At 42.9% G+C, this 12,477-nt stretch overlaps 1 protein-coding gene across 1 annotated transcript; it reads left to right on the forward strand.

Annotated features, from left to right (window-relative positions):
• Nucleotides 1-863: 863 nt before the first annotated feature.
• fbxl22 (F-box and leucine-rich repeat protein 22) lies at nucleotides 864-7,045 on the forward strand. The gene is made up of 2 exons (XM_076733731.1): nucleotides 864-1,450; nucleotides 5,534-7,045. Exons 1-2 carry the CDS (start codon nucleotides 984-986, stop codon nucleotides 5,880-5,882), a joined length of 816 nt encoding a protein of 271 aa, XP_076589846.1. The 5' UTR covers nucleotides 864-983; the 3' UTR covers nucleotides 5,883-7,045.
• Nucleotides 7,046-12,477: the final 5,432 nt, after the last annotated feature.

Raw genomic sequence — 12,477 nt, forward strand, 5'->3', positions numbered from 1 at the left:
GATGACATAGATATAATGGTATTTTGCCTCTTTGCCATCTCAGTATGTCCTCTGCGCTCCAATTGTGCAAGTTCAAACACACAGTGAGTCATAGTTCACTGTGTTCTTTTTACACAAAGTCCTACGTAATGCTGTTTGTACTTAGGCTCTGTTATGATCTTTAACATAATACATTAAGGTTTTAAATGTGTCATTAAAGTTGTTGTCGGCCTTCATTTAATCCAGTGCCTTCTATTGTAAACACCCCCTTTGTTGAAATGTAAGTTAACTGTTGTTGGCACTGTGCCAAGAGGTTAATTCGGCTCATTGTATGTAGTGTTTTCAGTGGTGGTGTACTGGGTTGCTTTGTTTGAAGTTGATCCTAATATTCTTGCTCCTCTCTTTATGAAATGACAAAATATTAGCGCCCCTGCTTTGCGGCACCACCTCTATCTTTAATGATCAAGAATTAAGAGCCCACACAAACAACCAGTTAAAGATCCCCCGCAGACGTGTTATAAGAATTTAAAAATACTCTCTTTCACACAATAATTAGCATCATCGAGTCTGCATTGAGAAATAATGAATGTGAAAACAGCCTCCTCTTGTCAAACAGCGGCTACATCGTTCTCCACAAGCTCACTCTGTGGAGCTCAAACAGCCAAGCGAAGAAACAATAATGCAAAACACATTTTGGAGTGAAGGGGCGTCTTTAAGTCTCGACAACAACTGAACATTTTAAGTCGGGGAGTTTGTGCTGCAGGGCTGCTGTATTGCAGTACATTGTGGAGGTGTTTCTCTTTTTGTGTGTCACTCACTGTGTATCTGAGAACTAGGCCAGGGCAGTGTAAACATCTGGCTCAGTCCAGTGCTCGCTGCCTGTTGAGAGCCATGACAGATGGAAAGGGAGCGTATGCCTCAAACACTTCCATCTTTGACCGTACCGGCAGTTGTCTTCCCAAAATAGCCCACGCTCCCCGGCCTTATATGTGCAGGCCTCCAGCATGTGCCTGAGGAGGCATCATGTATCTAGGCCACACAATACGGGCTACAGGCTCATTGTTGCTGCTTACCAGCAGGCCTATCACCACCCCGGGGACGAGGCCTGTCTTTCTGTCTTGGGACGGCTCACCATGCATCTCACCCAGCTCAACCGCGAATGCCTCCTGCACCTTTTCTCCTTCCTGGACAAGGACAGCCGGAGGAGTTTGTCCCTTACCTGTCATCAGCTGCACGAGGTGTTCCTGGACCCCCGCCTGTGGAATCTACTCCACTTCAGCTCCCCTTGTGAGCTGAGGAGGGACAACTTCGTGCTGGGACCCTCACTGCGCTACTTGACTGTTTGCTGGTACTCCAGCAGGGTCCTGAAAGTGTGCAACATTGAGGACTGGCTGAAGAGCTCGTTTCAGAGGGACATCTGCAGTAAACATGAAAGCCTGGTCAGCACTTTCCTGGCCCAGGTCTGCCACATGTGAGTGTTTGTGTGTGGTTCTCACCTGCTTTGCTGCGTGCTTTACAATGACGAAAGGTTTTTTACTATAATGGTCAGCGATGAAACAGACCAGCAGCAGTAGCACTTCACACTGCTCTGTAATATGATCTAAAGCAGCAGCTGTTTGGCTTATTGCCCCGTAAAGAATACTTCTTGTGACCACTTCAGCCAAAGAGGTGACTTACCTTGTTGTATTTAAATGACTTTTCTTGGAAAATTATCCTGTAAGTCACAAAAATGGGATAAAAAGTGGGAGTTTTTCCTGCTTCACTCTCTTATTAGTTCTCTTATGACGCCTCAGATGTAGTCTGTGACCCCTCATGGATGTCTCAACCCTGAGGTTGACAACAGTACAAACCACATCCTCAAATTGGGCCATAAAGCTGATTTCACACCACTCTAACGCATCCTCAATTAAAACTGAGCATGAGTAGCTTCAAGTTATTTTGAGTGCCTTGTATGTGAAGGTGTTCCTGTAATTTTGTCCAACCCTGTAGCGCCTTTTCGCAAGATGACTCTAAAATATCTTACGGGAGCCTGAGATTTCACAGCTTTGTGTCACACATGAACATTCAAACTTTTGTCTCAAAAAAGTGCTACTTCTGGTCAGATGCGTTTTGAGGATGATCACAGTTTTTGGTCATTCACACCCGCCACGGGGAGCAAAACTGTTTTCATTTAGAGGCACATGGCTTACTGAAACTGCCATGTTTAGCTAAAGGCAGCAGGGAAGAAAATCATCAGAAACAGATGGTGTATCTGGCTGTAGAGACAGAAAAATGACACATCTGTGGGACATAAGACTGATTCTATTAACTAACATAACTGTGGTCAGATATCAAATTATATTTATTGAATGATGTGACAGTTGGATTTGATAGGTCACTGAAATGTAGCTCTATTGGCTTTTGGCCTTGTGTGCGTGGCTGACTGCATGCAGGAATCAGCCTGGAGAGGCATAATGAGGTCTCTGGATAATTTCTCCAAGGCAGCCAGTAATAACCGTTGATGTGAGGGAGCCTGGCCACCGCAGCTGGCCGAGACAAGAGGAGGGAAGAGGGGCTGGTTCATTGGCTCAGCGTATGACCCTGTGAGGATTTCCTGTATTGTGAAATTTGACGCAAAACATGAGAGTGGCGAGATCAAGAGAAAACTAGAACCCCCTGCTTTGTCTGGGTCCTGTATCTCAACGCCTTTAAGGCACTCTCATTGCATACTGATAAACCCTCCCAAACTGCCTCAGGGAGAAGAAAGCTAAGCGCACGTGACAAAGTGGGAGGGGACGCAAGGAAGCTGTAAGGGTGATAAAGAGTGATTTGACCCTCCCAGTCAGCTGCAGACTAGAGGTTTACTCAGGCAGGTGGAGCTTACAATTGGCTCTTTGTTGCTGTCAGAGGAATGAACATGTGCGTCTGTCTCTGCCTGCCTCTTCCTGGATAAGACTCCACGCAAACTCTGACGCCAAGCTCATGTCTGTCCTTTTTTTTTTTTTTTTTTTTTTTTTGATCTTCATGGAAAAACACCATAAAACATAGCTTGTCTTTGGGCTTGTTCGTAGTGTAGTTTCCAGTGTAATGCTCCTCTGATGCCACATGACTACATTAAATCAGTTGTCAAGAACACGGCTATTTCATTTTGACTATATATTTCACTGTATTAGGATTACAGCTGCAGCATGAATTAAAATGCTCAACATGCCATGTGTGGGTTGCACGGTGGGTGGCACAAAGAGCTTTGGCATGAGGCCTCCATGGCTAAATAGTGGCTTCATTCCAATATTTGATATGCACCATGTGAAAAAATTGATGCTTTCTCTCTCAAAACAAGCGCATCTTCAGATACTGCTTCAGTTATAAGACCTCTGCACACAAGGTACAGTTTCAGCTGACAGCTGCTTTGGGAAACATTCGCGACTAAATTTAGAGAGCAAAAGATGTCCGAAATCATGTTTGAAACAATTTACAGTCACTGGTTTGAAGAAAACCCTTCCACTTCAGAGACCAAAGCAGCTGAATGTTAAATGTACGTCTTCGTTCCTTTTTGAGTTCACTGGATAATTTAACCAGACAAAATAACCGTTAGCAAACCAAACATCTCATTAGAGAGATGATTACAGGTTAGCGGTGTGGGGTTCTGCTTGTGCTCAGCTCAGACCAGACTGGCCTCCATGCTGTTTGCTTTAATGTGAGCTACATCATGTCTCAAACCTGAATGCAAAGAAGGCAACAGTGCAGACATGTTTGCAGCGTACAGTACAGACATAGATAGATAGATAGATAGATAGATAGATAGATAGATAGATAGATAGATAGATAGATAGATAGTTTGATATGAGACACAACACACATGTGGTAAATAACCTGAAGGCAAATTGGATGGCATCTCTTGCATTTCCCTTTTATGTTGCAGTGAACAGCTCACTCGATTATTCTCGTCTTGTAAACGCCACATCGTGATTTGTTTTCTTTCATGTCACATTCCAAAGAGCTGCAACTGTGCTCAACACACAAAAGCAGAGGAGACATCAGTGGAGTAAACTTGCTGCGGGGCAAGAACATTAGTACCTTGGAAGACAATAAACATGGCCGCACACCAACAAAAACAGGCCAGATGAAAAATTTGTTCTACTTACAGTTCTCTGATTACCAACTTGCACTCAAAATGTCATTTTTACTTTGTTTTAACCTCCAATCAGCTGCTGCATTTCTGTAGTTGATGGAAAACTATCTTGGAAATGAAAGATTATCTACAGGCAAACAAAGACAGAAAAGTAGACTTGGTTTACCACCACAAGAGGTGCTATGAGCCAGTTCTGTGACGTGCCTAAAATGAAGCATTACTGTGTGTGTGCATGTGAGACAGTAAGAAAGCAATTCTTAATGAGGACAGATTAAGGCAAGGTGGCGTGCATATATGGTTTGGTAGAAAACACAACAACTGCACACAAACACACACACACGCAAATATCTGCACAAAGTGAGGGGAGGTGCCATGAGAGGGTGGATTATGTAACAAAGGTTGATGAAGTTTTTATTGCTGTCATGTTTCCCTTCCCTCATGTACTGTACTGACTCCGCTGAGGCACACTAACTGCAGTCATTAGAGACTGAATCCCGAAATACTTGGAGCTCTTGTCATTCCACTGCCCCGCCCCCGCTTTTTTTTTTTTTTTTTTTTTTTTGGTTAATGTCAATACTGTGCAGTCACATCCGCTGATAAAGCCCCACATTGGCCCCATGCAACAATGCAACGGGGCACGTGGATTGACTGTGCTGCCCCATGTTCAGAGGTTACTGGGACAATGCCCTCAACACTTGCAGGCGACTGGAATATGTTTGGCTCACATGTGGCAAAGTGGTAAGATTATGTAAGTCTTTATGTAATCTGCATCAGTGAACGTGAATGACATCCTCCATCCGTTGCCATCAGAGTGTCTGTCTGCCTGCCTGCTCGCCGGCCTGCCGGTAGATTGCAGTGCACTGCAGGGTGGAAACATGCAGTGAATGCATGCATTTCAACAGCAACAATTCACATTCAGTTTTCGAAGGAAAATTAAGCATGAGAAAATGCATTTTTGTCATGCTATAATTCATCAAGCATCCTGTAATTGTTCTGTGCAATAGCGCCATACTCCATTTATTCACAACAGCTTTTTAGAGGAACGGAAACACATGAGCCCAGTGGGACAGCGTGGAAAGAAAAGATAGCTTGGTCTTGGCATTAAACCGCTCTATCGTTAAACAGATCATGTTGCTGCCCCTCGGTGGTGTTGTTTACATCTCTTTCACATATTGCTCAGATCAGGCTCCCGATCTATATGCTCCCCGCTGTTATCTGATTCTATTCAAGAGACCTGGAGAGTATTCATCTGAAACTAGGCACACACGCCAAACAGCTTCGCTTACTTAAGGCTAGTCCTTCTCCAAACAAACTAATCCCTCTCTGCTATACAATATGTCCTACAGCATGATGAGTAAAGGTCTTTATACTGGTTGCACTTCAACGTGTGCTTGGAAACTTGTCTTTGTTTAATGAGGTTACTGAATGCTGTCTGTGCCGCAGATGTCCCAACCTGCTCTCGCTCACCCTGTCTGGCTGTGGACACATCACAGACCAGGATGTGATCTCCCTGCTGCAGAGCTGCAGGAAGCTGCGCCGCCTCCACCTGGAGAATTGCGTCCGCATCACTGACAGCAGTCTGGAAGGTGTGGCAGCTCATGGAGTCAACCTGGAGGAGGTAAAGGTAGACTTCTGCAGGAACATCACTCAGGCAGGGCTGCAGGCTGTCAGGGAGAAGAGACCGGGCATCCAGCTGAGTGCAGAGAGGAGCGCTGATATGATCCCAGACAGCAAGCCTGAGGAGAGCGAGCCCATCAGGAAGACCCTGCAGAAGCTCTTGCTGTTCTCCTGATGGAAATGCTTTCACATCCTTACATATGCACCTCAAGGAAGAGCAGTTCTGTAACTTTGGACATGACTGTGATGCTTTTGCTCTGATTTGTACAGTGTCTGTATTTATTAGTCTTTGCACCATTTTTTTTACAAGTGTACAAGTCTTACAAAGATGTTTGCTTTTAATCCATATGATTTCCATGTTGTCCTGACCAGGGGGAATTCCAGAGACACTCACAATGAAGTCTTAGTGTGTGCACAGGTGGCCTTATTAGTAACTCTTAATCAATAAACACTGACGTCATGCAATCATACAATTCCAGCGATAAATAAAAGATATTAAAGGTAGTAAAAACAACAATTTAACATTTTGCAGGAGTTATATGCCAAAATGTTTCTTGGTCAAAACATAGTTTGGGATAAAAACGCCGCAAAATATGCTCGACAAGAAAGCGAATAAGCATATTTCCCATCATGTCACACTGTTCCTGTAATACCATTCGGTAGCTTGAATAAAATCTCTCACACGGGAGCAGTCATGTGAACCTGCACGGTTGGACAGAAGGCGCGTGGTCGCTCTGTGTGCTCTGTTATGGTATGACATGTCAGAGCTCAGGGGAAGGGATCTCTGAGGGTAAAGTGTGCCTGAGCTGTGATCAGAATCACGTTATATAACACTGTGAGACATACGAAAGTAGGTTGATCAAGGGAGTGGGTCTGTGTGTAAATGCCATGTGACAAACTTAATGCAGGCTGTTGCTGCAGGGTGCTCTCAGTCCCGTGACTGCAGCTCTGAAGAATGACCAAATCTTTTCACACAAGGCCACCGAGCTTCTGTCAATCCTACCAGCACCAATCAGATATTCATATATGCTTTTCAGTTTCCCTTTGAAAGGTCACTGTACTGTGTGTGTTTCTACTGTTTTTTTTTTTAACGCAGTGTGTTATGTGTTTTGTTGGTTTGTTTGTTTGTTTTACTTATTCATTAAATGCATCAAAGACAGTCAAGTTTTTCTGAATGTAAATCTGGATCTTAATAACGAGGACTCCTGTTAATTAGATCTGTTGCAATATTAGATGTATACATTGTCCTATAATGGATTAAGTAGCAGCTTAAATATTATTAGGAAAACACCTTTTTGGTGCTGCCATTCAAACATAAACATGTATATATGATCATGAAACTCAGTGAGACGTTAACAGGTTTGTATTGATCCAGTACTACAGAATTATAGCACTGGTGAAGTGAGTTTTTGACTAACCCTAATCCGTTGCTAGTTGATCTGATTTGTGATATCTAATGAAATAAAAAAAGAGCAGAATTTGTATTTGAACTCCATTTGTTGCTCCACAAACCCTACAAGCGGGTGTTTGGTTACTCACAACAGAATGAGCTGGTTTGAGTGGTTTGGGCTACCGGGTCAATTTCAAAAATTCCATTTTGGCTTTTAAGTCATTAAAAAGCATCAAGTGTATATTCAAGAGTAATTGTGTCATTTCAGTGGAACCAAAGTTTTGCATCATTGACTTGATATGAGTGAGAGCACATTGTAATTATGCTGCTGGCTGCTCTGTAGACACATGATATACTACTTTCAGAGTGCGAAAAGTAAAACAGTAACTTTTTTTGGGGGGGGGGGGTGCAGTACAATGCAACCACGGCCATCGGTGAACTGAAGTCCTTCAATCCTTTCAGTATCTTGCTTGTTTCAAATAATGTCTGCAGTCTGTAGCTGATGAAAAACCAAATCCATCACACCAGCTCATGAAGCTAGTGGTGAACACATAAATAGTGAGCTTTGGCTTTACATCACAGGCAATCTACTCACACAGTAGGAGCTGGAATTAAACAACATGTCTAAAATTGTTATGGAAAAAGTCAGAAACCAACTAACATCTACGTTCATCTGTAGACACTTGACACAATCTCTCTCACACTTAAACAAAAACTCTTCACGTAACCTATTATTAACCTACTGCGTCTGCACTGGCTTTCATGACGTACACGAGCATAGTTTTTAATGAGGATGTGTACGACTGCAATAATGGGATGAGGTAGGCAGACAAGACTTTCAACTAACGTTAAGTTTAAGAAATGGTATGGTCCACTTCAGGGGTGTCTGAAATCATATTAAAAGATCTGTCCAGGCGTGAATATGAGGAATATATTGTAATATTTATGATTATAGGTGAGAAGGATCCATGCATTGTTTATATATGTACCGGGCTTACTGAACAAAGCATTGTAACACACACTGGTGAGGAATGACGACCCCCACATGTGGGTGAGGATAGTACAATATGTTCTGTTTTAATATACATTAACGTGTTGTTTTCCAACATCGAAAGCCCCAAACTAATTGGATAAATATAACTCTGCTCTTAAAGAGGTTAAAGGCGAGACAATAAATGCTGTTTTATTTGTGTATACGTGTACATCAGGATGGACCGTTAAGAGTTACGAGTTCCAGGTGGGGACACTGAGGCACATCCGGCTGCCTTTCAGCACTCCACACAATAACAGGCCTCAGCTGTGGACATGTAACGACACGACTGTATCAAAGCTTCACTCCTCCGCTTGTTTCCACAGAGGCAAGTTTTTTTTTATGGTTGTACGTTTTCTAAAGAAGACAGTCTTGAAAGACCTGTTGCCCATATGCGTGTCCTTGAAAGCATTGCCTTTTGCTGTGCAAGCTATTTGGTCGGAGTCATTTTTGTTTGCTCACCAATACTGATGTGACTAACATCCTCGCTTACGCAGCTTCTTCAGACCACGTGAATTGCAAGTAAAGTCCAGCCTTCACTCCATTGGAATCCAGTGGTTTGCACCTGAACAAAAGGGCAGTTTGTGCCCAGTAAGAGCGTCTACTATGTTGAACATCATCCCATTATACTGGGAGAGAAAACCCCGCTGTGAGCTGAACAACCATTTTGTCAGAACCATAACAGGGAAATTCACTGTATCCACTGTCCAGTTTGCAAACGTTACACAAGACACAAATGTCGGTCGGGTTTATTTTATTCTCCTCAGCCACGGTTAGCTTCATGTCACCGCACAAAGGACGGTTCATGAGAAATCTGGTGCAATATAAATCATCCAAGATCAAATGCGGCCGCACACACGGGTCTGTCTCCACCATGGACTGTCGAGGGGCTCAGACTTGTTTAAGCAACCCTGCCTGAGGTGAAACACACTGAGTTTGGGGGTTGGGGCCAACTATGTCTTCAAACAGACCGCACTTTTCAATTACGTCCCTGTATTATGAGAACAGTCTGCCAGACGGTTCATGGTTAAAAGTGCATAAGCGGAATCTCGGGCCAACAGATTTCTGGCTGAAGAAACAGAGGAGATGAAACATTTCATCTTTATGACCTGCTTCAAAAGACACATTGCAAGTTCTCTCCTTTTCATTTTCTATTATCTAGCACTGATGACATGAAACTATTTGATTTTAAATCCACTTCCTGGCTGATATGTTCTCCACAACACTTCAGCCGAATAACTCACCCAACTGGCTCAAGCCTCCCGAAAGGGCATCAGTGATGGAAGAGGTCTTCAGATCTTTAAATGAAGTAAAAAAGAGTGAAAAAATGCATGAAAAGTACGAAAAATAGAAGTACTTAGTAGTCGATCATTTTACTATCTTATTATGATTACTGATGTTTTTATGTTTACCATCATGTTGATGGGGCAGCTGGTTGAGGCAGAGCTAAATTGGGTTTGGGTAGTATAATATGAGAAAACGTGTCATGTTTTATAAGCTCATCACATGTTTTGTTTGTGCAAAGTAACTTGAGCTGTCAAATACATACCGTGGAAAAGAAAAGAACAATGTTTGTCTGTGAAAAATAGTGAAGTAAAAGAAGGAAATAGAATAAAATGGACAAGCTGAAGTACAGTATAAGTACCTCAAATTTATATGTTGGTACAATATTTGAGTAATGCACACCTCTGCAGACTCTGGGCCCTCACTGCCACATGGTTGGACACATCTGAACAAAAAGAACAGCAAATACAAGGCTAATTCCAAGGGATTGATTAAATTTGTCACTCGTGCTCCATTAGAATAACAAATTTCATTAGAAATTTTCAGCAGAAGGAAACAGCTAACCCTCTAATCATTTTAATTAGCTGCTTGGCTCTCCGCAAGTGGCATCATGTGGAGAGACAAGAGACTACGATGTTAATGATGTGGCATTTTTTGCATTTAGTTTGGAAGACACGCGCTTATTACATTTTAATGTGAATCACAAAAGACAACAAAAATAAGTCTATATTTTAATAATGCATTTGTTAATATAATTTTGCATTTTAGAATGTATTATGCTAAACCAGGTTCCTGACAGGTGACAGTATTAGCATATGAAAGGCAAAATAATCTGTGCCAACTTCCTCAAAACTAACACAGACTTTTTTTTGTATTTCCCTGAAGCCATTTAGAAAGTTTGCGCTCCGAACTCCTCTGTCACACAATGATGCTCTAACTTAGTATATTGAACGGGTGGAAATGAGTCTGCACAATGAACGTGGTCTTTAGCAGCTTTAAACAACTCTGTCTCATTAGAGGTTCATTGTACCAAAGATATTGACATTTTAATTCCATGCATTCTTCTTCCTGGTCAAAACCTGGCACCTTTACTACCCATAATGCAACTCGGCCACTAGAGCCACTTCAGAGACTCTGGTCTGTTATACTAGTAGAGGCTACTGTAACCTGAGCCGCTGGCCTCATGCATAGATGTGGAGCGGCTTCAGAGGTCTGTTAAGGTCACTTCTTTCTAACTCCACACCCCCGGACGGTTGTTTATTTCCAACCTTGTAGTCTTCAACCCCAACAGACACAAATCATCCGATTCCACAGAGCTCCCTCAACTTTTTCCACAAATGCATGTGGTACTCCCCAAAACCTGTAAACAGACTTTGTGTAAATATTCCCTTTATTAAGATGTAGTTGACCACAATAACAAATACCTCTACCTTTAAGAACATTCTGCTGCAGCCTCTGAATGGGTTTAAATATGGTCCAATGAGCCACATCACAAATGAGCTTTTTAAATTCTCAGTACAGCCTGACGTACGTTTGAATGTTCTCCTGCAAACCACACTCAAACACACTGTCTGTCAGGTTTTATTAAACTTGTGCTGCACCTCCTTCTGCTCCTGGAATAGTCAAGAGTAAGCAAAGCATCAGAATCAAATCAAATCAAAAAACACAATTGTACTAAAGCCTTTTTGAGAAGCAACCTGTAATTAGCAGAGCAGATCCCCCGTATGGTATATTCAGTGGATGATCTCCGGATGACAGCAGGGAAAAGGTGTTGTCTTAAGGATTCAGGCTGGGCTCTTTGTGGAGCAAGTAGTACGGGCCTTTCCCCTGTGTGAAATATGAGCTGATAACGACAGGATGCTGGTGGTAATAGAGGGAGGGGGACTGAAGCAATGGAGGTAAAAAGGGAAGGGGGTGGCCATTTGAGCCCTGAAACCTGAAATCAGCAGTTTACTGACAGCCTTATAAGGTCAGCAATGGGAGTCATTTCCAGTATCCACCCAACACTGATTACTCCCCCACGGAGGGGAGGAGGGGGGTGTTGAGTCTTCAGCAGAAGGGAGGAAGGAAAAGGGAAGGAGGGAGGTTTTGTAATTTTTTTTCAGCACTTTGTGTGTTTGCGAGTCCGTGACCACAAGCTCGTCGAGGGTCAGACTCGGGGAGGGGCTCTGTTGATCCTCCACCTCTTTAGGGGAACATCTCAGCCTTGTTGTGATATCAGATGCAGAGTCATCTGGCTTCAGTGACTAATCAGTAACCGTGCTCCCTTTTACAACCTAAAGCTGTATATCGTTAAAGTCTCGAGTATAGGCTGTAACTTAAAACCCTGCCCTCGACACTGGGGGTGAGTAATGCAGTCTAGACAGTGGAGGCATGCATCTTCTCTTTTAAGAGACAGGGAGTAAATAGGTTGCAAATTCTTCAGCCCACATGAACATGGAATGTAGGTCAATCTTATCTGGAAAACAGATGCACGGCGTGATGAACGTAGACGTCTCTGATCCTGAGACGTCTGCACACAACTTCCTATCAGAGTTTGAGAAAGACCGTCTCATTTCTGGTGACGTTATGGTGCCATGCTTGTTTCATCTGTGTGCTTCAGCGCTCGTACATGCTATCTTGCACCTGTTGTGGTAGGTGTGAGTCTGTCCTTGGAGCCCTGTCTGCAGATGGAAAGGCAATTTTGATAACATAGCAGAGCTTTGAAGCCTCTCCCTTGTCCTAGGATAGCTTATTCTACATATTTCCTGCTGGGGTAACTCAAAGGCTCCTTACAGTAGGAGGCTCTCTGGCTTCTGCTTCGTAGCAGCAGTAATCTTTTGAAACTACACATGTGTAGACTTACATAATCCTAGCTATGATGATACAAATCCAGGATACATACAGGATTATATGTAGATTTCAAGACAGCAAAAGTAAGATTTTTTTATGGCAATACTGCATCAGTGCTGCTTTAATTACTTAAACCTGAGATTTGTCTTCTTCTCTGCACACATGCTGATGCTGTGCAAGGTGTTGAAATGAGATGGGTCACGCAGCAGAGAAGGAGATAAAGAGAGGGGAAAA

This window comes from Chaetodon auriga, chromosome 6 (genome assembly GCF_051107435.1).
Source record: "Chaetodon auriga isolate fChaAug3 chromosome 6, fChaAug3.hap1, whole genome shotgun sequence".
Taxonomy (NCBI): Eukaryota; Metazoa; Chordata; class Actinopteri; order Chaetodontiformes; family Chaetodontidae; genus Chaetodon; species Chaetodon auriga.